At 36.4% G+C, this 24,502-nt stretch overlaps 3 protein-coding genes across 4 annotated transcripts in view; 2 read left to right on the top strand and 1 right to left on the bottom strand.

The window, feature by feature from the left end:
- Positions 1-8,879, top strand: part of eprs1 (glutamyl-prolyl-tRNA synthetase 1) — a 69,118-nt gene extending 60,239 nt beyond the window's left edge. Inside the window, exons 28-34 of the mRNA XM_077240128.1 lie at positions 187-342; positions 1,327-1,524; positions 2,692-2,865; positions 6,135-6,295; positions 6,402-6,480; positions 7,091-7,155; positions 8,469-8,879. Of these exons, the coding sequence (XP_077096243.1) occupies positions 187-342; positions 1,327-1,524; positions 2,692-2,865; positions 6,135-6,295; positions 6,402-6,480; positions 7,091-7,155; positions 8,469-8,619 (984 nt within the window). The 3' untranslated portion in view covers positions 8,620-8,879. The remainder of the gene's footprint in view (positions 1-186; positions 343-1,326; positions 1,525-2,691; positions 2,866-6,134; positions 6,296-6,401; positions 6,481-7,090; positions 7,156-8,468) is intronic.
- Positions 8,880-12,626: 3,747 nt separating this feature from the next.
- LOC143747387 (uncharacterized) lies at positions 12,627-17,326 on the top strand. Its single transcript, XM_077240160.1, has 6 exons — positions 12,627-12,765; positions 13,855-14,308; positions 14,388-14,545; positions 15,733-15,874; positions 16,016-16,084; positions 16,656-17,326. Exons 2-6 carry the CDS (start codon positions 14,108-14,110, stop codon positions 16,752-16,754), a joined length of 669 nt encoding a protein of 222 aa, XP_077096275.1. The 5' UTR covers positions 12,627-12,765; positions 13,855-14,107; the 3' UTR covers positions 16,755-17,326.
- A 1,724-nt stretch (positions 17,327-19,050) lies between these two features.
- gpr132a (G protein-coupled receptor 132a) lies at positions 19,051-24,169 on the bottom strand. 2 transcript variants are annotated; one of them, XM_077240155.1, is made up of 3 exons: positions 23,952-24,169; positions 22,876-22,954; positions 20,034-22,475 (listed from the first exon to the last, which is right to left on the bottom strand). In XM_077240155.1, exon 3 carries the CDS (start codon positions 22,454-22,456, stop codon positions 21,485-21,487), a length of 972 nt encoding a protein of 323 aa, XP_077096270.1. In that variant the 5' UTR covers positions 22,457-22,475; positions 22,876-22,954; positions 23,952-24,169; the 3' UTR covers positions 20,034-21,484. The 2 variants fall into 2 exon arrangements, with proteins under 2 accessions (XP_077096269.1, XP_077096270.1); XM_077240154.1 differs by lacking the exon at positions 22,876-22,954 and having other exon boundaries at positions 19,051-22,475; positions 23,952-24,148.
- Between the last annotated feature and the right edge of the window lie 333 nt (positions 24,170-24,502).

The following is a 24,502-nucleotide window of genomic DNA, read 5'->3' on the forward strand; positions in this document are numbered from 1 at the left end:
TGCGATTTAATTGATTTATTGATTATCGCGACAGGCCTACGGTCTGATTTAGATGTCGATCTGAAGTCTGACTATCTACTATATCTAAGCCATAGTCAAAGTCTATCTTTGTGAAACCGGCCCCTGATCCTGAAATAATTGTAGCATGTTTCTGACCCTCCCACTCTTTTAACATCGTGTGTGCAGGTGTTGCAGATTTTGGACCTGTATACTCGTGTGTACGAGGAACTGATGGCCATCCCTGTGGTCAAGGGCAGGAAGACAGAGAAGGAGAAGTTTGCAGGAGGAGATTACACCACCACTGTGGAGGTTTACATCTCAGCAAGTGGCAGAGCAATTCAGGTAAGCGTATATCAAAATGATTTTACTACTAAGTGAAGAACTAAAAAGAACTTTGCCGTGAGCATATCAGGGCCTTTATTTTACAGTCATTGTTTAGTAGGGCTGAGAATTGCCATAGACCTTCTGATTCAGTATTATAACTATATTTAGCTGCCATTACAAAATGTACTGCAATACATTCGTTTTAATTTTTTTATGCATTTACCATTTTGTGCATTTTGGCTCTTGATGTCCAGAATGTTTAATTCTGTTTAATTACTTTAAGTGTTTAATTATAAACAAAATTTAATGATAAAAGTACTGTTTAAAAAAAATAAAATTGATGATACATTTGTGCATGATAAAGTATTTTTTCCAAATATAAAAGAAAAATACACGGAGTAAATAACAAAGACACATTCCCCTCTGTCTACAATCCCTTAAGACAGAATGGACTGTTTACATATAAACATACATTTTCAAAATGCTTGTATAATGTGCAAAAGGTCAATACATACAGAGCATGTGTCTGAGACTTGTAATTTTTAATTCAAACTTATTTAGCATGACATCTTAAAAACACACGTGAGACGCTGCAAACCACACAAGACACAAACGCAACATTCAAAGACAACTAGTGCATGTTTATGTAAAACAAAAACAATGGAAAAGCCCAGTGGAACAGTGGAAAGTCACTTTTTTCTTATTGTATCAGCCATTATATCATCATCTCATAGCATTTCAAAATAGATTTTTCATTGTGGCTTTTTTCCTCCCAACTCTATTGTTTAGCAGTAGTGCTTGCTAAGACAAGAATCACTATTACGATTGGTTATATTTTGGGTTAGGGATGTGAAACCTTTCAAAAGCACTCGGAACACCTTAACAATGCCCTGGAGGAAACCCTAACATTCAGAAAAATGTTCCTGCAGGGTGTGTAAAAGAAGTATTGTAGCCGTATCGATGTACTGCAGTGAGATCTAAAACTCCTTACTGCTCTCTCAGGGTGCCACATCCCATCACCTGGGCCAGAACTTCTCCAGGATGTTTGAGATTGTTTTTGAGGACCCTAAGAGACCAGGCGAGAAGCAGCTGGCCTACCAGAACTCATGGGGAATCACCACTCGGACCATCGGAGTCCTGACGATGGTTCACGGAGACAACATGGGCCTGGTTCTGCCCCCCAGAGTAGCATGTCTACAGGTGTGCTGGAGATCCATCATTTCCTGTTCATAATTAGGGGTGTAACGATACACAAAACTGACGGTTCGGTTCTTCCCACGGTTTTGACGTCTCGGTTCGGTTCGGTGGGGTTTCGAAAGCTAAAATTGCTTTGTTTTTGTTTTTTTAAACAGTGGATTAATGAAGAAATTGTGTCTTTGTCTTTAAATTAATTCAATGACAATTAAACGTTTCGCAAGGATTAAGAAAAAAAAGATCTGCTAATGCTGTAAACTATATAAGGAGCCGCACATCACTATAAGATTAAAGGTTAACAACAGAGCCTAGACTTTTAGCCTAAAATCAGGTGCTGTTTATTTTTTAGATATAATAATCAACATCCAACACATTGTATGAAAACATGTAAACTGAACATAAGGCAGTTTTTGCATTAACTTGTGTTTTTACTCTACTTCGTTATTGAATCATAATAATTTACACAGTTGCTGTCATTTTCATGAAAGATATTTTAAACATACATTAAATAATCAAGATATCATTAACAGGTTAAGTAAAATATAATATATAGGCTAATATAGTGCATTTATTTATTCATTTGGATGACTTCTGCTGAGGTAAATATAATGCTATGTGTTTTATTGACGTCTTTCCGCTGCTGAAACACTGATTGAGCGATTACACGAGTTATGATGCCTTTCAGTAAGTATACTGTATCTTTCAGCATACCTTCAGGTGTCCATTCATGTTTATTCTGTAACTGAGGAAGAGATGATCGCGTTTACTCGCGCTTGAAATGAGGAGCTAGTACAGCGATCTGTCACGCCACAGCAAAGAGCGCCAAAACGGCATTTAATGTTTGAATTTCGTGATCAAATAGACAGAATTTGAAAGATTACACCTTGCTTATTATCGAAAGTAACAAAACACGGAGCTTGCTATTATATGGTGTTAATGATGGTTAGACTACAAAACTGAGTTTGTTGTGTACACAAGACATGAGGTCCGATGACCCAGGGCTGGGCGGGGCATCAGTGGGCGGGGCATCAGTGGGCGGGGCCTGTTCGGGACGCCATGAGAGAATCGCGATACGTATCGTGGGTTCTGCATCGCGGTTTTTTGTTCGGTTCGTTACACCCCTCTTCATAATGGATCATAGCATTGTATGCAGACTTACACTCTGATTTGCAGGTCGTCATCATTCCTTGTGGCATCACAGCCACTCTGCCAGAAGCAGAGAAAGACCTTCTGTTGGCCCAGTGCTCCAAGTATCTTTCCAGACTCCAGGAGGCCAATATCAGAGTCAAGGCCGACCTGCGGGATAATTACTCGCCTGGCTGGAAGTTCAATCACTGGGAGCTGAAGGTATGTAGTTCTTCATCTCAGCACAATCACATCAATTGACCCTTCGCAAGGAGTTTGATTGACAGGCGATCTGACCAATCATAATACGCCATCCGCCGAATCTGCCATTTTTCTCCGACAAAGAAGTCAGGAGTTAGTAGATTAACGTTGGAGGATTTTAACTTGAAAAACTAAGTGTACTGACGTCTTTCCGCGGTTAAAATAACATCCAGGTTTATTTGATGCTGTAAATTAACTATAAGGAAGAGATGATCAGTTCACGAGCAGCTTTAACTGAGGCTCTCAGCGATCCGTCAGACACATTAAAGAGCCACAAAACGGTATTTATTGTTTAAATTTCTTTGAAAAATGACCAAAGTTGATACTTTGTTTCATATCAAAAGTAACCTGGTCTGTCGTGTCTGTCAGTGTCCTCTTCTACGCGTTGTGTTTTTCACTGTGTGAGAACATGGTGTGTGTCGTGAGAGAGGCGTGGCTTGTCGGACATAACAACAGTAACTAAAGGGGGCGGGTCTTTGCGAACGGTCAATTAGGGTTGCTTGATTATGGCAAAAATCATTAGCACGATTATTTTGGTCAGTATTGTAATCATGATTAACACGATTAGGAGTGGCTGATAGGACCAAAATCTTATATAAACTTAGTTTTTTGTTTTGTTTGAGATATATATCAAATATCATTTGCTGGAAATAAGGTTGCTATATCAAAATTTTGGATAACAGTGAAATTTCGCAATTCTTGATATATATTTTGATACCTCAGAAATAGGGCTGCACGATTAATCGTTAAAAGATCGCAATCTCGATTCAACCCCCCATGCGATCTTAATCCTGCATTTCTACGATTCTGCCAATGATATTCAATAGTGATGGGATTTATGGCTCTTTGAGGGGATCCGGATCTTGGCGATCCGTTCCTTACAAAGAGCCGTTCAAAAGAACGGCTCTTTTGGCTCTTTTTAAATATTTAATCAGTTTTAAGAAGCCAGCTTGAGGGCATCTCAGTTTATCCTGGAAATAATCACTGGGAGGAATGATGAGGTGAGATTTGTAGTCAAATAATTTAAACTCAGATATCACACACCAATATCTGAGTTTGAATTTTTCTGAAATATAGATTATTACCTCATTTGTCATGTGTGGACTATATACCATAGGGTTGCACAACATCCCTCTGTTTAGAAAGTGACATCACTATTTTGGATTCACCTTTAGTACAAAGTGTGTGTATGTGTAAAGCTATGTTGACTTATGTTATTCATACAATACCTACTCACAAATAAACATAAAAAACAAAGCCGGCTGCAATGAATTTCTGTGCAAATCAGCTTTTACTACAAACAGTAACACTTCCACACAAGAACATTGTTATCACACAAGAACATTTTGATTAAAAAAAAAACGGCTCTTTTGGCTCTTTTTAAATATTTAGTCAGTTTTAAGAAGCCAGCTTGACGGCAGCGCGCACAACTCCGCTCCTACCCAATGACAAAGGCACGTAGGTTTTTTTTTCCATTGGAGTACTCACGTAAAGGATGGGCGCGCATGCACAACTACTATCATCATGCTGTTAGGCAGTAGTACCCCTGCGCTGGGTGCGCCCCTTCCCCTATAACTGAGGAGCTAATTTGTGTGCATCTGTGTGAAACACGCATAGGAAAAAAAGAACGACAGAAAGAACGGCTCCCCTCCAGCCGCGACTCGGCTCCCATCGTTCATGTTTATGAGCCGTTCAAAAGAATCGGTTCGTTCACGAACGTCACAACTCTAATATTCAACGAGATAACGCCTAAGTGTGGAATGGATCGCACTTCGGTTCTGCGGTTCGGCGCATGTGATTCGCGGATTAGCTGCTAAATATAACCAACATAGAGTGAAAGTTTATAATTTGGACGTGTATTGTCTTGCCAATTTACACATTCAAACAATTTTAATCGCAGAATAAGAGATGAAAACGGGGACTCGCGCATTATCTGTGCGCACAGCCCCCAGCCACACACACTCGACGCGCACAGAGAGAGAGAGAGAGGCGCGTGTCAGACAACACTCGAATACAGAATTGATTCCTCTTTCGCGTTTCCTTGCCCTTGAACAAACACATAAACACAAAATTGTCAAAATACCTGTCTAAATGGACGTCTCAACAACTATTACCTCGTTTACGTCATAAGTGAACAGTTGAGAAAGAAATGGATGTTTGTCATTTTTTTCCAGTCTGTGCAGTCGGTCTTAAAGTGACAGCACACACTTAATATATATATACTTACACTGTTTTCTGTGTTATTGATATTAATAAAACAACAAAATACAGATTTAACAAAGATGAAACTATATTTAATTTATACAGTGAACAAATAGTGTTATTTTACATTGAGGCTTAATTTCTGTACCTGAATACTACTGTTAGACTTTGTAAACTTTGTTATTTAGTATTCATCTCTGCTTGTAATTTGTGTATTTGTTCTTATTTTATTAATGACTGTTCACTTGTATAATGAGTGAACTTTTAAATAATGAGTGAACTTTATCAGTTAGGCTATTAGTTGTTAATGTAGCTATCGAAAAACTTCAAGTGAGCTTTAAGTAATAAATGAAAAGCAAAGTTATATTATAAAACAAAGAAATAGACAGACAACTTTTTGTTACTCCTGAACTTTATTATACTGAATGTCCTGTGTTTTTTGTTGTTGTTGTTGTTGTTTTTTGTACTTGAGTGCAGTAAATTTTGGTTGAAAAAATGAGAATCGTGTAAGAGAATCGTGATCTCAATTCCCATGGAGAAAAGTCGTGATTCACATTTTAGCATGAATCGTGCAGCCCTACTTAGAAATGAATGCTAGGCTAACGTTAACAATCGTAGAGAAGAACACAGAGCTGGATATGTGTTTTTGTTAATCCTGTGGACATGTAGTTGTGAATGGGGTCTCACACACTGCTGGGTCACGCACATCATTTCTCCCCGACGCTTTTAGGTTTTCGGGAAGGAAAAAAATGTCACTCCCCGTCCAAACTTTTAGGATATCGGGGTATCAGATTTGCACAATCCACACGCACAACGCTTCGGCATGTTTCCCTCGCTCGAAAGCTTGCCAGACATCCCGCGTCTAGTTACGGTTGCTAAGACACGATTGGCCAGTGGTGGTTTTTGGGCGTGGCTTAGCGAAGGGTCAGTTGATCTCGATTATGATGTTTTTATAATTTAAATCAAAACTAAACTTTGATTAATTAATGCACAAAAGCTTTGTTTGACGTCCTGTTTTCTGAATGCAGGGTGTGCCCATAAGGTTAGAGGTCGGGCCGAAGGACTTAAAACAGGGCCAGTTTGTAGCAGTAAGGAGAGACACGGGACAGAAAGTCATTGTGCCAGAGGCTGATGCCGTGAAGAGAATCCCAAACCTTCTGGAAGAGATCCAGAACAATCTCTTTAAACGGTAAAAGCAAAAAACTGCTTTCTGGTTCTTCACCTAGTGTCACTACATGTGAGATCTGCCATGTCCATCAGAGACAGAATGATTCACTATTTTTAACTTGTCACAGGGCCTCTGATGATTTGAACAAACACATGGTTGTGGCCGATACGATGGAACAGTTCCAGAAAGATCTGGACCAGGGAAGGGTGAGTAAACTGGATCCAGAGCTCTTAGGATACTATTGGTTTTCAATAGGTGTGTAACGTAACGTCACGATTCGATATTATTGCGATACTGCAAGACATATGATGTCTTAAAGGTTAAAAAAAATGAAATGTTAATTAAAATGCTACATTTGGTATAATATTGTGGGTGTGAATGAATAGGGCTTGTATTTGGTGTTGGAAACCCAAAGCACAGGAAAATAAAGACACCAGAATAAAAATATTAATGACTCTGAAGCTGAAAACACAGAATTATTTTAGATGAATATACTTGCACTCTTTCGATGACTAGATATATTTTAAATAATGTAGGACGCTTTTACTGGTAATATTTGCATTTGGCATTATCAGGACCCACAGATATTCCCCCATTGCATTATTATACATTATATTCAACATTATATATAGAAGATTAATGTAGTACTGACACTGTAAACTTAAATCTTTTCACACAGTAATTTTAATTTTTGGTGAACTATCCACGATACATATTGTTGCATTTTTGTATTGCGATATATTGTGAAACGATATATTGTTACTAGTTTTGTAAAATAAAACCAGAAAGGTGCCTAATTTATGTAATTTCTTCCAGATTGTACAGATTCCCTTCTGTGGAGGCATTGAGTGTGAGGACTGGATTAAGAAGATAACAGCCAAGTAAGAGACTAATCTATGCTTTTGGGTTGCTTTTCCTAGATAACCAGTGTTTAGTTATTTATTATTTTTTCCTTAAACATTGCAATGCCGAAATCTCCCAAATATGAGGATCGTCTGCAATGGGATTATTGTCCTACAATATAAAGGCAGCTATATATTTTCATGTATAAAGGGCTAAAAATATTGTGTGTGATATGGAGACACAGGTCCTTAAAAAGTCTTAAATTAAGGGGCCGGTTGCATAAATTAGTCATCACGTTTTTTTCTGTAAGACTATTCATAAATGTCAGTCAGTTACATAAAAAACGTACATTGGTCTAGTTTTATACCAAAAAATATGATTCATTGCCCTTTAACTAACTGTCATAGTAGGACTCATTTATGCAACTGACCATACGCATCAAATTTAAGGCCATAAAAAGTCTTAAATATCTTAAATGGTGCAAGTCTTAATTATATTTTCAAGAGGTCTTAAATTTGGGGACATAACAACAGGAATGGCAATAATGCGGTGATTAAAATTCAAAAGGCAATGATGTAATGAAATAAATGTGAGCGCTGCACATTAGAAACGTGTGCTGTGGCAGCTTTCTTTGCCTTGTGGTTTTAGAGAAAAGCAATGAATACTGCACATTTATGCCAAGCAATTTCTTGATTATCATCTTCTGTTGCTGAATCATGACTTGTTTACTTTATGCAATTTATATATCTTAAAAAAGGCTGAAATTTAAATTTTTATAGAAGATTTTATCAGGCTATTTATTAGGCAAAACATTTCTTTTGTATTCGACTATTTGAACTAAAGTTGTTTTAGTCATCTTTTTATGGTATAATATGTGACCATAGATCGTGCTTGCATTTGAGTTAGGGCATTCATTCATCTTATTTGCACAGGTCCTAAAAACCCTGGAAACTTTGTCTCTAGTTTTTTTTTATAATTTTAGTTTTATGATTTTTTTTAAAATAAATAAAATATTTTCTTTATTTTATTAATACATTTTCTTTATTTAAATATTTTAATGTATTTTATATTGTTACTATTAAAGGAGAAACTAATTCAAATATTGGAAGTTGGTAGCATTCAAAGTTGAAAGCTTTTTCATACACAGTTAATGTTTATTTATTTATTAATATCAAATTCTGTAATAGTGTTAAAAATGGATACATTACACGTGAATACATTAACCACAGATACACACTTTTTTTGTTTGTTTTTGAGCACTGGAATATATTTATATCAATTCAAAGAAAAAAGATTAGAAGTGTGTACTCTTAATTTTTAAAACACTAAACCCTTTTTCCTGTGTGTTCAGGGATCAAGACCTGGAGCCTGGTGCACCTTCAATGGGGGCCAAGAGTCTGTGTATCCCCTTCCAGCCCTTGAAGACCCTGCCGGCCGGCCACATGTGTGTCAGCGGCAAAGAGCCCGCGCAGTACTACACACTGTTCGGTCGCAGTTACTGAACCCACAATAGTGATTCCCCTCATCATCAAATGCACTCGTAGGATAACTGTAAGACGCCTGTCCTCATCTAACCACTCGAAATACTGCTTTTAACTATATTTTGGAGGAACCCTCTATTTTTCTGGTCACAGATTTACTAGCTTAGGCTGAGATTTAATGATCTATGCGACCATATTAAACCTTTGCACATCTTTGTCCTTAAGAAAATTCTGACAATTGTAAACAAAACGTTATCTGTAATAAAGGGATTCTTAATTTCTATCGTTGTTGTGCTCTTTGTGACTTGTCTGGTATGTTTACATGATGGGGATCAGAAATTAAGGTATTTTCTTAAATGAGTATGTAACACTCCATAAACCAAGGGATTTTTTTATTTATTTTTTCTCATTTTTTTATTTTTGGACAGGGACAATGCAAAATATACATTAACCTTAGAAAGGAGAGATGCATTTTACCAGGTTGTAGCACTTGTGCTAGTTTCCACCTGTAGTCCCTGGCCAGGCTGATGCCAACAAATACACATTATTAATAATACATTTAAAAAAAAAAAAACATTAATAATAGACTCTCACATACACATCAATTACAATACATTATGTAAACATGTTTGTTTTGAAAGTAGCCATTTCTTGGCCCGATGTGAAAAAATGTTAAAATTTACTCATGTGGTCAACTGTTGGCAACTTATTCCATTGTCTGATGGCCACACATGAGATACATATATATTTCCACACACACACATATATATATATGGCCACACATATATTTCACTCTTCTCTATATACCGTACATAGACATTTACAACACTACATTTACAGTAGTGGCCAAAAGTGATGTCAGGAGGGGATAGTTTTTAATGTCCCTACAAGTTCAATTAAACCATTAAAATATAGTTTTTTTCAATATGACGGAAGAACTAAACGCTAAACTTGGTTTAGGGTTTTTTATTTGACAAAAAAAAGGTGAACTACAGCTACAAGTTTTATTTTTCTATGAAAAATGCATAGAAAAACAAAACGCTCACAGGAAAAAGCATACATTGACTACAACATGATCAGTTATTAATAATTAGTTGGTTATGTCTTCTTTTTTGTGTGCATGTGTTCCATAATTTATTTGTATGACAACCTGGGCAAAAATAACATCTGCCCAATTTTGCATGTTTCATTGCTTTATATCACAAATAAAACCGTTGACTCCAAGCACAACTGTGTGATATCATTACAAAATGTTTAATTTTAATAATGAGTCAAGTTTCAATAGTGTGTGTGTGATATTTTATATACAGTATATATATATATATATATATATACACACACACACATACATGCATATTTACTAACATGTTTTTTTTTTCCTGGATTAAAATGAGGTGGTTAAATCTTGATTTATGTGTAGGCCTACAAGTTTATCGCATTATGCGTTAAAGTTTATCGCTTCTTCAACTGACTGAAGAAAACACTTTTTACAAGCAGACTTTTAACCTTTAATTGTGAAAATGATACTGAAATCACATTTATTTTACAAAAACATAGTTTGAGTGATTCTAATTTGTTCAGAAACTGTCAGATTTCAGGGAGTCCCAGAGAAACTGAACATTTGTTCTGATAAACAGATCTACAGTAAACGGCTGAATCAGTATTTATATTTCCTTCAACATTTTTGTGGATCAACGAGAACATTTTACATCGATTTACTTCAATGCACAATTTAACCTCTACAACTAATAATTATTAATTTAGTCTCATGTTGAACAAACTGAAAATGTGCGTAGAATTTACTGGCTCCGTGATTTAGTGTAATACAAGAACAAAAAGTATGATATAGGCTAATTATGATGCGAAAAGTTAAGAAAATAAAAAAGACACACTTCACTGAAATAATCGGGTAAATGGCAATTAGCCTGAACACCTGAATGCTGAAATAGTCTCTAATCCGCAACAGTGCTGTAGATCAATGTTATAATAACCACAAGGCTATCGGCAGCAGATAATCAGCATTATTGGTTCTGTACATTTAAAACCTCATTGTGTACGAAACATGGGGGAACGCAATCCGATGGCAAACAATTCAGCTGTCGAAGCTGTTCCCCCAGCCTCAGGATGAGAGATGTTGATGTAGTGATTTAAAAGAAGCTGGTTCTGTTCTGTGTGTGGAGCTTAAACAGTATCGGTTTGGTAATCTTTGTAGGAGCCAGCGTAAGTCTCCCATGTGTTCTATGTTTATGGTCTCATTCATAATATTCACTGCACTCGTATTGTAGGTGGTGGGCGTGTCCACCGGAGTCTGGGCGGAAGTGATAGTGGTCTGTTTGTTTGCTTCACTGGGTCACACGGGTGGTTGGTGCTTTGACAGAGAGAGGGGGTGATCCTGGGAGCGAACACTACTGTTGACCGCACTTCCCCAGCAATTTTATGACTTGGTAACTGCAGTGCCAGTGTATCTTTATGTGTTGAAGTGTAATAAATGCTTGAACTGAGACCGTCGAGTGAAACTGAGTTTCTGCGCGTTTCTCAGTGTTTTCCATCTCTCAGTGTTTAGCCCCTCGCGGCTGCAAACTTTTTGTTTTGCGTTGTCTACAGCCGCTATAATCTTCTTTCTTAAACTTCCACATCATAATCCTCTCCAAACACTTCATAACAATGCAGATTAAAGGTGCAGTGTGTGATTTTAAGCGGCATCTAGTGGTGAGGTTACGAATTACAACCAACAAAAGTTACGGTGGCCGACAGGAAAATGAAAATATGTCATCGTCTGAGACAGCAGAGAGTAGCAGTTCAGCAATGAAGTTTCTTTACAAGGATAAATTAAGAAATTATGTTTACTTAATTATTCAGTACAACTATATGTTATTGCGAATATTATTGTTACTTGTTCATCATTGTGTCAGTGTTTTATTCGCTGAACTAAGCTTGCTTCCTTGCACGAAGAGCTAAACTAAACACTCTTCGAATTCTAAACGCTCTTCGAAACGCAATAAACGCGTTTGTCCGTTTAGGGCCACCGTAGAAACATGTCGGCACACTTCAATGAACGGGAACCCGCGGTGTGTGTAGACAGAAACTGCTTATTCTAAGGTAATACAAATATAACGGTTCATTATGCAAGGTCTTCATACACCACTGAAAACATAGTTATGGATCTTATATTGCATTTCTGTCAATAGATCCTCAGAAATATTACACAATGCGCCTTTAAGTTAATGTATTTATTTATTTTATTTATTTCAGGTTTATTTAACAGGGACATCGCATACTAATAATAAATACATTAATGTATAGTATGCAATACTTGCAAATAGTTGCATATTAGTCATAATTGCAAGTCATTCACTCCTCAGGACTGTTTTTATTTTATTATGGAACTGGTATGATGATGTGTGAATCAATAGACCTCTGAAAAAACATCCACTCATGCAGAGGCTAGAAGATTTCATAGTCAAGAAGCAATTCATCACCTGTAAAGAAGTATTTTCCAACGAAGAATATTTTTACAAACATCATAAAGGTTATTTATAAAAAGCATTATTTAATTATTTTTTGTTGAATAAACATGATTTATTATACATGCTTTTTCACTTAAATGCAAATACTGAACATACAGAGAGAGAGAGAGAGAGAGAGAGAGAGAGAAAAGCAACTACCAAAATAAAAAAGTGTCATTGTAATATAAAAAAAGAAAAAGGTATAAAACTATTAAATAAATACTTTGCAAAGGTCACAAAATCGTTATATAACACATTCTTTATATAGCTTTCTTATTCAAAGTGACTCTCTAATAGTAATAGGCCTACTGTACTGCCTTACTTCAGTCAACAAAATCATTAAGTTGTGTTTTTTTATCTGTAAAATTGAATTTATGAATGTGAAATTGGTTCAAAGAAGTAATGTAGGCTATGAGGAAAAATATAATAATGAGTACTGTGAATCTCGCGAGACTTTCGCAGTACGACGGTTACCCTTCTAGACACGAGCACGTGCCGGGCGTGTTGTCAAACCGGTTGTCAAACGTACAGGTGCGCGCTTCATCCCTCCGCCCGTCCGCGTGACGTCAGATTTGTGGAGGAAAATTGCGGAAATGATACGTGGATAAACTATTTTAGACAATCAGCGTTTCATTACACCTATTGCTGTGTGTTTATGAGGGTAAGTGTGATTGTCGTTTTATTGGCGTATAAATCAGTTTAACCACAAGACGTTTGTTTACTGTGTGTAGGAGGTGTAGAGGTTGTAAAGGTTTATTTACTGTTAATCTGTTTACTGTTGGTCTGTTAATCTGACCTCTACATTGTTGAAAAGGCAAAACAACGAATGTTTAATAAAAATACGATAAAGTGATAACTGATTGATAAAAAAAAATCACATATTTGTGTCAAAAAGCAACGTTTTGTAATGTAGGCTATGATTTTAGTGGTGCTCAATATCTCAACTGCAATATTCTCTATATAACATCATATATAGCTCTTAATAGATTAATATTTAAATGTAAAAAAACGTACAGAATTTTTACATAACATAATTATTGCTGTAAAAGATTAGTTATGTAAAACTGGAAAGTTAGAAAATACATTGACCAAAAACATAACAATCCATAAAACATACATACGCACATACAAAATTTAAAATAAATAAAAAGTATTTCAAAGTGTAATCGTCGTACATACAAAGGATTTCTTAAAACGATTGTATCTAGGAGCCTATATCGTTTATAAGAGCAACTCATAAATAGACACTCATAAATCGCTTATCTAAATAGTTGTATTTTTTGTTTAACTTTTTGCACATTTTTTTATTCTGTTCAACTGTTTTTATTAAAAATGTTAAATTGTGTTTAATGAATGTTCTATAACCAACAAGATACAAGTATAAAAGCTTGTTTTTCGCCACAGAATAAAAAAACAAAATAAAAAATTGAATTTTTATCTCACAATTCTGAATCCCCACCACCCGTCATAATTACAAGTTTATATCTCTCAATTCTGACTTCATGTCTCGCAATTGCGAGTTTATAACTTGCAATTCTGACCTTTTTTAAGAATTGTAAGATAAAAGTCAGAATTGTGAGACACAAACTAGCAATTGTGAGAAAAAAATTAATTGACCTTTTTTACCCACGATGGAACCAAGCTTTCATAAATACCTCATATTCTATTGTCTTGTAGGGATTAATAAAGCGGAAATAAATGTAAAATGTAATATTTGACTCCACAGACATTTGTATCTCCCCGTCTCCAGATTCCTCGGTCCTCTTCCTGGAAATCGACGCATTGTCTGTGGAAGGAAGCATGTGTCATCTAACCGGCGTCTGAAATACAATGGGAACTCCCTGCCTCCCGCGGGACGCCAGAGAACAAACTACACACTGCCACAAGCATACAAAGACGACAACAACAGAAATTAGGACGGTTTAGAGGCGGGCAACCCCAGCTCGATGTAGACAGAGCTGTAATAGAGTCACGGGTGTTACTGGATTACAGTGGTGTGTGTAATGGGGGAGTGTATGCTGGACCTCTGTGGTGAAGGGTTTGACGAGTGGTCCACGTTCAGTTCTGCGGACTGGACAGAACCTCAGCGAGATGACTTGAAAAACACATTTTCAGACTTGGGCGGATTGCAGGACAAAACCAGGAAAGAGGAATTATCAACCATGCATGTGACAGAAACAGGAACTTTCCAGTTTCCTGAAAACGTACGTTACGTTCGTTTAGAGGGGACATACTTTCAAACCGTCATGTGTTATTGTGATATTTAACGCTGTTGTTTTACAGGCTGATAAAGGTGACGAGGTAAATCCCTGGTTCGTTTTTAATGACTGCTTTCAAGTTGAGGAAGCCGAGAAAAATCATGTGATGATGGAAATCCCTACATTGACCCAGCTTCAACAGAGCGCACTAGACACGCCGTCTCATTCAGCAGCGATATCACGGTACACGTCTATTGCTTTTACTGTTCACTGGGAGATCATGAAACCCAGTGGTGGTGAGATTAGACAAAGTCATTACAGCAGCCATCTTTACCTTTTTTTGTTGTTTTTTACTCTGATCTATTCACAAAATCAATTATAAATGCACATCATACAAACAATAACTTGAATATTACTCTTCTATGACTTTCCAAAATCTTTAGATTTGCCTTTAATCTTTAGATTAGGGTCCAATTCTCACTATTAACTGCGATTTTTGCCTCAATAAAACGTAATTACTGCTTATTAATAGTTAGTAAGGTAGTTGTTTAGTTTAGGAATTGGGTTGGATTAAGGGATGTAGAATATGGTAATGCCGAATAAGGCATTAATAAGTGATTTATAAGTACTAATAAACAGTTAATATCCTAGTAATATGCATGCTAATAAGCACGTAGTTAATCGTGAGAATTGGACCTTAAATGAAAATTTTACCTATTTTATTATTATGAATATGATTTATAAAAAATACAGTTAAGCAGTTTTGTTGAGGTGTTATAATATCGTATATCGTGTAGAGATTCAGATTGTAAAACTTTAGGAATCTTTACAAAGTCCTGATATTTGTTAAAAAAATAAGTTTTATCTTAAATGTTGGTGAAAATAATGATATTATTATTATTATTATTATTCATACGGATGTGTCACTCATTAAGCAATTATTCAAGCTGTATGGAAAATATAATTTTTACTTGTTAGTTGAAAAACATTTGGCAACATTTCTCACTTTCGTTTAATTGAACCTGAATTACTAAAACAAACTAAACTAAAACTAATAAATAAAAATGAAAAACTATAGATTTAAAATAAAAATGGACTTGCTCCCAATTATTTATCTGAACTTCTGCACTATTATATTTGTATATATATGCACTATGTGATCCATAATGCTGTGTTTTTGTTATCTTCTTGTACAGTGACCTTGGAATTTTATAAATAAAACGTATTATTATAATTATTATTATTAAAAATGACAAAACACAAAGCCAAATTACTAAAACTTTAACTAAAATGTAAGTAAACACAGAAAATGTAACATTTAAATCTAATAGTATGTGTGTACATTGTCATAATTAGCCCTGATTGCAATGCGCTGTGATTTATGACTGTAATGTCATTGTCAAAAGTCTCTCTCTCTCTTTCCCATCAAGCCAAGCTGCACATTTCTGGTGTCATCTACAGTCTGGGTCAAAATTTCTGAGGCTGTCGGGTCCGAAACCTAAACTACACTCCCGTGAAGCACTGCTGGACTCACTGCAGCTCAGCCCCCCCGACGCCAGCGCTGACTCACAGGTCACATGACTACCACTGAGTCTTCACATTACTCCACCTGTATACCGCATGTGGCGTGTTGAGGGGAAAGGTTGTGCTGTTACATGTTTAGGCTTTTGTGGTGCTAATAAAATAAAGCAACTTTCATTTTTTTATTTTCAGACCACAACTCTGACTGATCTTGACCTTGATAACCCAGAAGAAGCTCCTGGAGCTCTTATTCAAACCAAGGTTGGTGACGTATCAGTATGATTTCAGTACAATAAATATTCACATTTTAGTTTTTTCAAAGAGAGTGTGCTTGTTTGTTTCATTTCTAATATATTTTTTGATAACTGAGTGGTATCAAAATAGTTGAATAGTTTGCCAGGTTTTCTTAGGTAAATGTAAAACCTACTTAAAGAGGTTGTTTTTCACATTATTAAGCAAGTCACAGTTCTCATGCAAGAAGATCTTTTCCGAAGATGAAAAGCATGAAATGTCTTGCAAAAAGGCATAAAAACAAATAATATTTGGCAAAAACTGAATAGAGAATGTCAGATTAAGAGATTGAATCAGAATAAGTAAAATTATGGACTGGTAAAAATAATTTAACAGACTTTTTATTGATTTTATTTTAATTAATTTTTTTAACTGGTTTTCTCCAAATTTGGGGTGTAAGGTGGTCTATGATTTAAAAAAAATAATAATAAGTGGTGCACCACCTGAAAACATTTGAAAATCACTGATTTAGAGGAAATTAATTAACGGTAAAAAAAAAAAATGAACAGGTTCATTGACCTTTAAACTTTTTTTTTTCTAGCTGATGCCATCATCACAAAACTCTCCAGGATTCTTCTATCAGATCTCAAGCAAGTGGCTCAGCCAGTACAGCATCAACCTGCGGCCCAACCAGCAATAAACACACACACACACACACACACACACACACACACACACACACACACACACACACACACACACACACACACACACACACACACACACACACACAGAACCTGGGTAAACTATCTCTTTAAACAAAGTACAAACTTTTGCACACTAGCTCAGGAAGAATTTCCTAACTTACTCGACATACACACTTACTACTAACGTAAATGAGAGGCTGTGAACATAAGCATTAGAACAGAACTAACAAGTGCCTAATAACAAAATCACTGTAAACCTCAAGTATAGGAAGTTAACAGCCATGCCATTATTTATATACTCAATTGTCTGTTGCTGCCTAAGCTCAATGCTTACTGTTCTTAAATCTGTTATTGTTTATTGTGAACTGATATCTTAAATGTTTGAATGTATTTAGTATATTTATACTGGAAATATTTAAACGAGAATAAATGAATATACAGCTCTAATAGTTTGTCCTGCACTTTAGATCAGTTTGCCTTTTATTGTTATTATTATTTTGTTTTTTAAAAAAGGACTAAAAAATGTAACTTAAATGTTTAATAAAAAAAAGTGTTTAAACTCTTACGGAATAATATTTTTTTCTGGGTGGGTGTGTCAATGAGTCGTTAAGGAACACGCCAACGTTTTTTGAAATAGGGCTTATTCACCGTCTCTCCTACATTTAGATAGGTGGGCAAACGCATTTTTGTCTCAGTGCGTGCATTGTCTTAGTCTGGCAGAGCCGCCGCTAGCTTAGCTTAGCATAATGACTGGAATCCTTTGTTGCCGGATAGCATGTCGTGAGTAAAAGTGATTAAAAAAAACTAAAAAACCCACCTAATAACTTATTGTGGCCTGCGTATTCACATCGAGTACAAATAGCAATGCAGATTAAGACTAGGCGATTTCCTAGGCAGAGATTGACTTGGGAATATATTGGGGCGAAGCACTGCTACTTGGGCGCAGAGATATCACGGCATCTCAGCATCTATCTTACACCTGAATAAAGACACAGATTCACAAGGAAGAGTAATAAAAGACCACTTACATGTTACACTTACACTTATTTTTCTGCCTGTGCTTTGAAAATGGACGTATCCTTCAGACGTAGAACCGTCTTTCTGGTCCCATTTTTTTTAACATAGTCCTCCGGTGCAAAATGCTCTTTGCAAACACAATACTGGTTAATTTTGTAGAGAGGTGTGGAAGTTCAGATATCCAGAGCTAGTCATTGATTTCTCAGTTCCACATTCGGTGGGATTCTGTGAAATATTACATTCGTGTTTGTCCTTTGCTTGTTCTCACAACTTTTTGTTATGCAGGCAATTACCATGTTTGCTGTAACTGTAGCTGTAACTTCTCAAACTCAACACTATCCAAAAGTGAAGATGCTCGGTGCAGGTCACGCCGGTATGTTGACGGAAGTTGGGGGATTTCAGATGTTGCGTGATATGACTGCGCCCAAGTATCAGTGCTTCGCCTGTGCTTCCCCCCAATATAGTCCCAAGTCAATCTCTGCCTAGGAAATCATCTAGTCTTAATCTGCATTGCTGTTTGTACTCATTGTGAATGCACAGGCCACAAGAAGTAATTCGTTTTTTTTTTTTTTTTTATCACTTACTCACAACATGCTATCCGGCAACAAAGGATTCCATTCATTATGCTAAGCTAAGCTAGCGTCGGCGCTGCCAGACTAAGAAAATGCATGCATGCACTGAGACAAAAATGCGTTTGCCCACCTATCTAAATGTAGGGGAGACGATGAATGACAATAAATTTCAAAAAACGGTGGCATGTTCCTTTAAAAATAGATTATTACATTTTCTGAAAGTCCTAGTGTCTTCTGGAGTAAATGCAATTAGATTTTTTTAGACTCAATACATCAAATACGTCAGTAATAAACAGATTAAACATTTTTGTCAGTCACAATTTTTACATATGCTTATATATCTTATAACTCAGTCAGGGTTTTTTCATGTGTCGGGGGTTGGGCGATATGATGACATCGATAGAGATTTTTCGGTTACACTTTATTTTAAGGTGTCATTGTTACAGTGTAATTATATAATTAAACACTGAGTAACATTAAGCAACTACTTGTACTTACTATAGGATTAGGATTTGGTTGAGGGTTAGTTGCATGTAATTATGCATCATTTACTGTTATTACTATGGTAATTAAATGTAACGTAACAAGAACACTGTAAAATAAAGTGTTACTGATTTTTCTATATTTTTATTATTATATGTAAATATACATGTTTATTGTTTCATGCAATAAACATGGATGCATGAAAAGAAAAGCGGGATATTCTTGATGATTTATTAAAAAGCACAATAAATACTGTACAATACTGAATTCGGTATTGACAGGCAATGACAACATGGCTTGAACGCTTAAATGCACACATCAATGTGTCAAAATGGCCGTCATGATGAGTATTCACCTAAACACAGTCAGTTATGTCTAAAGTGAAAGTAAACAGTTAGGCGAAATTATTATTATCCAATATTGGATTCATACACAAGGTCTTAAAGTGACAGCAGCCTCATAGGCCTTCCTGCTGCTGTCTGTGTCATTAATGTTAATCAAACAACAAAAGAAAATAAAACCATTCACTGCTCTTGACTGAATATCTCACATAGCTTTATTATGAATCTATGTAGGCTATACATGTAATTCATAAAATGTAAAAGGGCTTCCATGTTATGTTAGACGGGATGCCTTTGACTTTGTAAACTCCTGTGACTTATTATAGCTTATTTCAGTTCATATCAAGCTTATTAATTACATCAACATAATTTATCACCAAATTAGTCAAGTTTAATGTTTAACAGTTTGCCTGATTTAGTACATTTAGTTGTATGTGGCACTCCTGGGTTATGTGAAGCTGATTCTGTCACACTTCCTGTAATTGTGCTTGTGCTCCAACTCAAAGCAGAACTTCATGGTTAAACTAAGCGAATAGGAAGTTCACGACTAGTTAAAACGGTCACGGAAAATACAAGTTAACACATTCTGAGCATCCGTTCTCACACTCAAAGTCCTCACTGCATTCAGGGAGAACTGACTGATTATTCAGTTATCATTTCTTATACAGATCTCTTTATATCTAGATGTGTACGTGTTGTTTTGAATATAGAAGATGAAAACTGATTATGTGAACATCAAATGTGGCAGAACCACATTTACCCTTAAATGCACCATAAAAAATGCTTTGAATAAAAGCATCTCCCAAACACACAAACTTCACTTTCGGTAGTTCTAGAGAGAAATTAATCACCAAACTGATTTGACCACCTTTCATTTATTTATTTATAAAAAAATAAGCCTTTTATCAGCCACATGTGTGATTGTAAGTACGTGTCTTTCCGCAGGCACACAGTTGTACGTGTCTAGAGGATTCTCACCTGCGAGCAGACACAACATCCTCTCTGCACATCAGCACCTTTCGCTAACCATTTCCTCTAAGTTACTAATGTTTGTGGCTTCATGCATCATTTCACACCAATTGCATAATGTTCTTCTGAATACACACATGTTTTATGGGGGTATAATACAATATAATACGTCTTTATATTGGGACTATTTTACACTGGTTCGGGTCGCACCGCTGCGGTGTAACCCAGTGACTCGTCATAGACATAAACAGAGAAGTAGCTCCGGCTACAATGTTCTTCCGCAAGACGCATTATTCTGTTAATAAACGCATGTTTATTAATCGCTAGAGCGCCAAACGATCATATTACATTAGTTCATTTTATTCACGATCCCCTGGCTGACCAAAAAATGGGTTTTCAACGAGGTTCCAGACACCAGTCATTTTTTATAGCTTATAATTCATTATTTTTTCCTCTACACACCAGTGTGAATACTGATCATTTTGTTATTGCATTTCAAATAGGGCCAATTAATAGGCTACTCCTAGGCTTATTATTTTTAACTAAATTGTTTTTGTTATAGTATTTTTAATATTATACACTATTATTTGTGCATAAACATATCTGGCTATAGTAATAAACATACTGTTTGTTTAAAAACAAAACATTTTGTCATCCTTTCGACAATATCATTAAATGTGAAGAGGGGCACTAAAATATTATCTCGGGGAAAAGGGGGTCTCAGACAAAAAAAGGCTGTGAACCACTGGTCTAGCATGTAAACCAGCAGATTTATTCTACACCATCGCATATTTTATGGCATTTAGAAAGTTTTTTGTCTCTTTAAATTTGTAACATGAGCTGTTAATATTTTGTGTTAAATGGCTGGTAGAAAATTATTGCAAAAACAATGCAAAAAACAACATTTTTTTTGTTACATTTTCGGGCTGATGCTTTTAAAAGTTTAATTTGTTTACGAAAACGACGAGAATCATAAATAAAGAGTGACACTTTTACTTAAATTGGGTTGAATAAGACATTTTGAGAGACAAAATTTTGACCAGGTCTTCGGCCTTGTGCAACTTTTTTTTTCACCTTTTGATGCAGCCTTTTTTATAAATATATTTTCATTATGTATAATCAGAATAGCAGTTTTTTATTTGATATTTGCTAGTACAGAATGTAGTCTTGCATATTCTAACCATATTTAATATGAAGGAAGGTCTCTTTGTTTATGACAGGTTCAACTACCTCACCTCAAAATAAAGTGTAACCGAATCTAAATTCTATTCATTCTTTAAATGTTATACAGGCGTCAGGAAGAGGAAAATAAAGTCCCGGTTGAGAAAAAAAAACCTAAAATCACACTAAAGAAGAAGATCTTGAGCTGCTTCGTAACCCTTGCAGGCCTTTGTGGATCCTCTTCAGAACACTGTCGCTGGTAAGAACATAGAAAACTGGATTTATGGCGCTGTTGACGGTAGACAAACCCAGAGAGATCGTATAGGGTGTGTAGACACTTCTTTCAAAGTCACATTTCCCCTTGGAAAAGTGATAATTGATGGCGCGCAGCAAAAGGATCACATGGTAAGGCGTGAAGCAGACCAGAAAGAACAAGACGACAGCCACGGCCAGGTTACGAACTTTGACTTTGGTCCGTAGCTTCAGGCCCGCGCTAGCTTGCACGTTAACTAGGATGGCCATGTTGGTGAGTATTAAAATGCACAGCGGGATGAAGAAGCCGATGAAGAAGCGTGCGTAATTGAGTGCCGTCACCACGTCGGAGGGGTTGCTCGGCTCGAAGCACCGCTTCTCCTCCATTTTCTCCGAGTTTCCCTCAGTCATGGTGAAGACCGGCACGTGTCCCACAGCGACGACCAGCACAATCACAACCGTGATGATCACGGCATGCCTCATCTTCCTCAGACCTCGAGACTCCACGGCGTAGACCACCCCGACGAAGCGGTCCACTGAGATGCAGCACATCAAGAAGATACTGATGTACATGTTGTTGAAGAACACATATCCGGTGAACTTACAGGCCGTAGAGCCCCATTCCCAGCGATGGCCTCTGTTGATGTAGACGGCCCAGAGCGGGAGCGTCCCGAGATACATCAGGTCACACACCGACAGGCTGAAGAGGTAGACCCCGAGGACGTTCCTCCGACACACTTCGATGAGCGTGAGGAAGACTGTGATGAGGTTAGCAGGCAGACCTACTGTGATGACGATACTGTAGAGAGCCACAAGTGGAAGTGGGTTTTCTTCATCGTACGGCGGCTCACAACCGTTTGTGCGGTTTTGGAGGATTAATGTTGTGTTAGTTATGTTCATGGTCACTGGGAGGCTGAGACTATACAAAAAGATAAAAAATTTAAAAAAGGAACAGTTAAATTGGCGTTTCATTTTAAGAAACATGGGGTTAGCAATAGTATATTACATAGTGCTACCTTAAACACATTTTCAGAAGTGTGTTATCGTTTCCACTCAGATTATTTCCCACAGCAAAGTCAATTATTATAAAATACTATATGGGCTATTTATACTATACTGGACATTTTTAAATTAATCGAGGATTATTATATTGGAGAAACTAAACTCACAATTTTTGATATGACCATTTTAATCAGAGTTAAAGGCGCATTGTGTAATATTTCTGAGGATCTATTGACAGAAATGCGATATAAGATCCATAACTATGTTTTCAGTGGTGTATAAAGACCTTGCATAATGAACCGTTATATTTGTATTACCTTAGAATGAGGAGTTTCTGTCTACACACACCGCGGGTTCCCGATCATTGAAATGCGCCGACATGTTTCTACGGTGGCCCTAAACGGACAAACGCATTTCGTTACTATGTTGCTCTTCGTGCAAGGAAGCAAGCTTAGTTCAGCGAATAAAACACTGACACAATGATGAACAAGTAACAATTATATTCGCAATAACATATAGTTTTACTGAATAATTAAGTAAACATAATTTCTTAATTTATCCCTGTAAAGAAACCTCATTGCTGAACTGCTACTCTGCTGTCTCAGACGATTACATCACTTCCTGTCGGCCACCGTAACTTTTGTTTGTTGCAATTCGTAACCTCACCACTAGATGCCGCTACAAATCACACACTGCGCCTTTAAGGTGCAGTCACATTGTGCACGGATTTTTTTCAAGCGAAATCCAGTCATTTTAATAGGGGAATCATGAAATGGCGAAATTTAAGTGTTGGGAAAGATTTCCTTTCACAGATTCTGCAACAGGTCTTTGTCCAAGAGATTCACCGCATTACTAGCAGAAAGCTGCTTGGTTTGAAACACAGACTTCTCTGCGAGTTGTGCAACATATTTGCTACACTGTTTACAATAGACAACAGACCTTTTATGCCTGCAAAATTTTGCTCAAATTTCACTGATGGGATCCACACCATTTAGTTGAACTTACAGAAATAATTGAATTCTAAAGCATGTGACCTACTGAAAATATGGCCACCGTGAGGGACCCACACCATGGTAAATAAAACAGATTAATAGGCTACTGATAAATAAATGCACATCTAGAAATGAATAGTAGGCCTACTTAAAGAAAATAAAAAATTAAAACTAAAACAAAAGTATGATGTCAAAATGTTCTATAAGTAGCTCTTAAAAGATGATATGCTGCAATAGAAAGCGTTCTTTTGTAGCAATGTTTAAGCTTCATAACAGTAGCTACCAGTAGTTTTATCAACTTCGATTATTACAATTCAATAACATGATGTATTTATTGGTTGTTACCATTGAAGAGGTCATTTGAATCCACACCTTTTTTGCATAACGAATAAAACAGTTACCTCTTCCAGCTGATCGGGGAAACATCTACTCATTCAGTGTTCATATCATCAATCTCTTTTCCTATTTGTCAGCGGTATATTATATAATACAAGCCCGAACGCTCTTGTTTCATCCCCGCGAATGCGTTAGATGTGTCCAGCAACACAGCTAAAAGGAAATGAAGTGATAAGGACGAGCAGGTGTTCAGTTCTTATCTGAGTGTGAGATGCTGTCACTCACGGACGGTGTAGACGGAGGGGAATTACTATGCAAATAATATGCGTTTACGTGTGATACAGGAAGACATCTGAGTAACATTTTAAGTATTTATAGAGTGATACAATTTTTATTTTACATTTCCTTAAAAAGGTGACGTCATTTGTGGACATTATTATTATTATTGGGGTTTTTTTCTTCACATTATTTTATCTTTAAATAGGCTACGTGGTGGCTGAACTTACCTCGCTTTCACTTACTGTAAGCTTATTTTGCTGCATTTAAGCGTGCTGAAACGTGGTCCTTCAAACACATCTGCGTTTACTACGGGGTCATATTTGAAGAAGGCAAATCT

This window comes from Siphateles boraxobius, unplaced genomic scaffold (assembly GCF_051911475.1).
Source record: "Siphateles boraxobius isolate OS27281-9 unplaced genomic scaffold, OSU_SipBor_1 22, whole genome shotgun sequence".
Classification (NCBI taxonomy): Eukaryota; Metazoa; Chordata; class Actinopteri; order Cypriniformes; family Leuciscidae; genus Siphateles; species Siphateles boraxobius.

Excerpts from the sequence above, each read along its gene's own strand:
- LOC143747387 (XM_077240160.1), top strand. The coding sequence starts at position 14,108 with ATGGGGGAGTGTATGCTGGACCTCTGTGGTGAAGGGTTTGACGAGTGG. Across the intron at positions 14,309-14,387 it reads CTTTCCAGTTTCCTGAAAAC|GCTGATAAAGGTGACGAGGT; the intron begins GTACGTTACGTT and ends GTTGTTTTACAG. Across the intron at positions 14,546-15,732 it reads CATTCAGCAGCGATATCACG|CCAAGCTGCACATTTCTGGT; the intron begins GTACACGTCTAT and ends TTTCCCATCAAG.
- gpr132a (XM_077240154.1), bottom strand. The coding sequence starts at position 22,456 with ATGAACATAACTAACACAACATTAATCCTCCAAAACCGCACAAACGGT.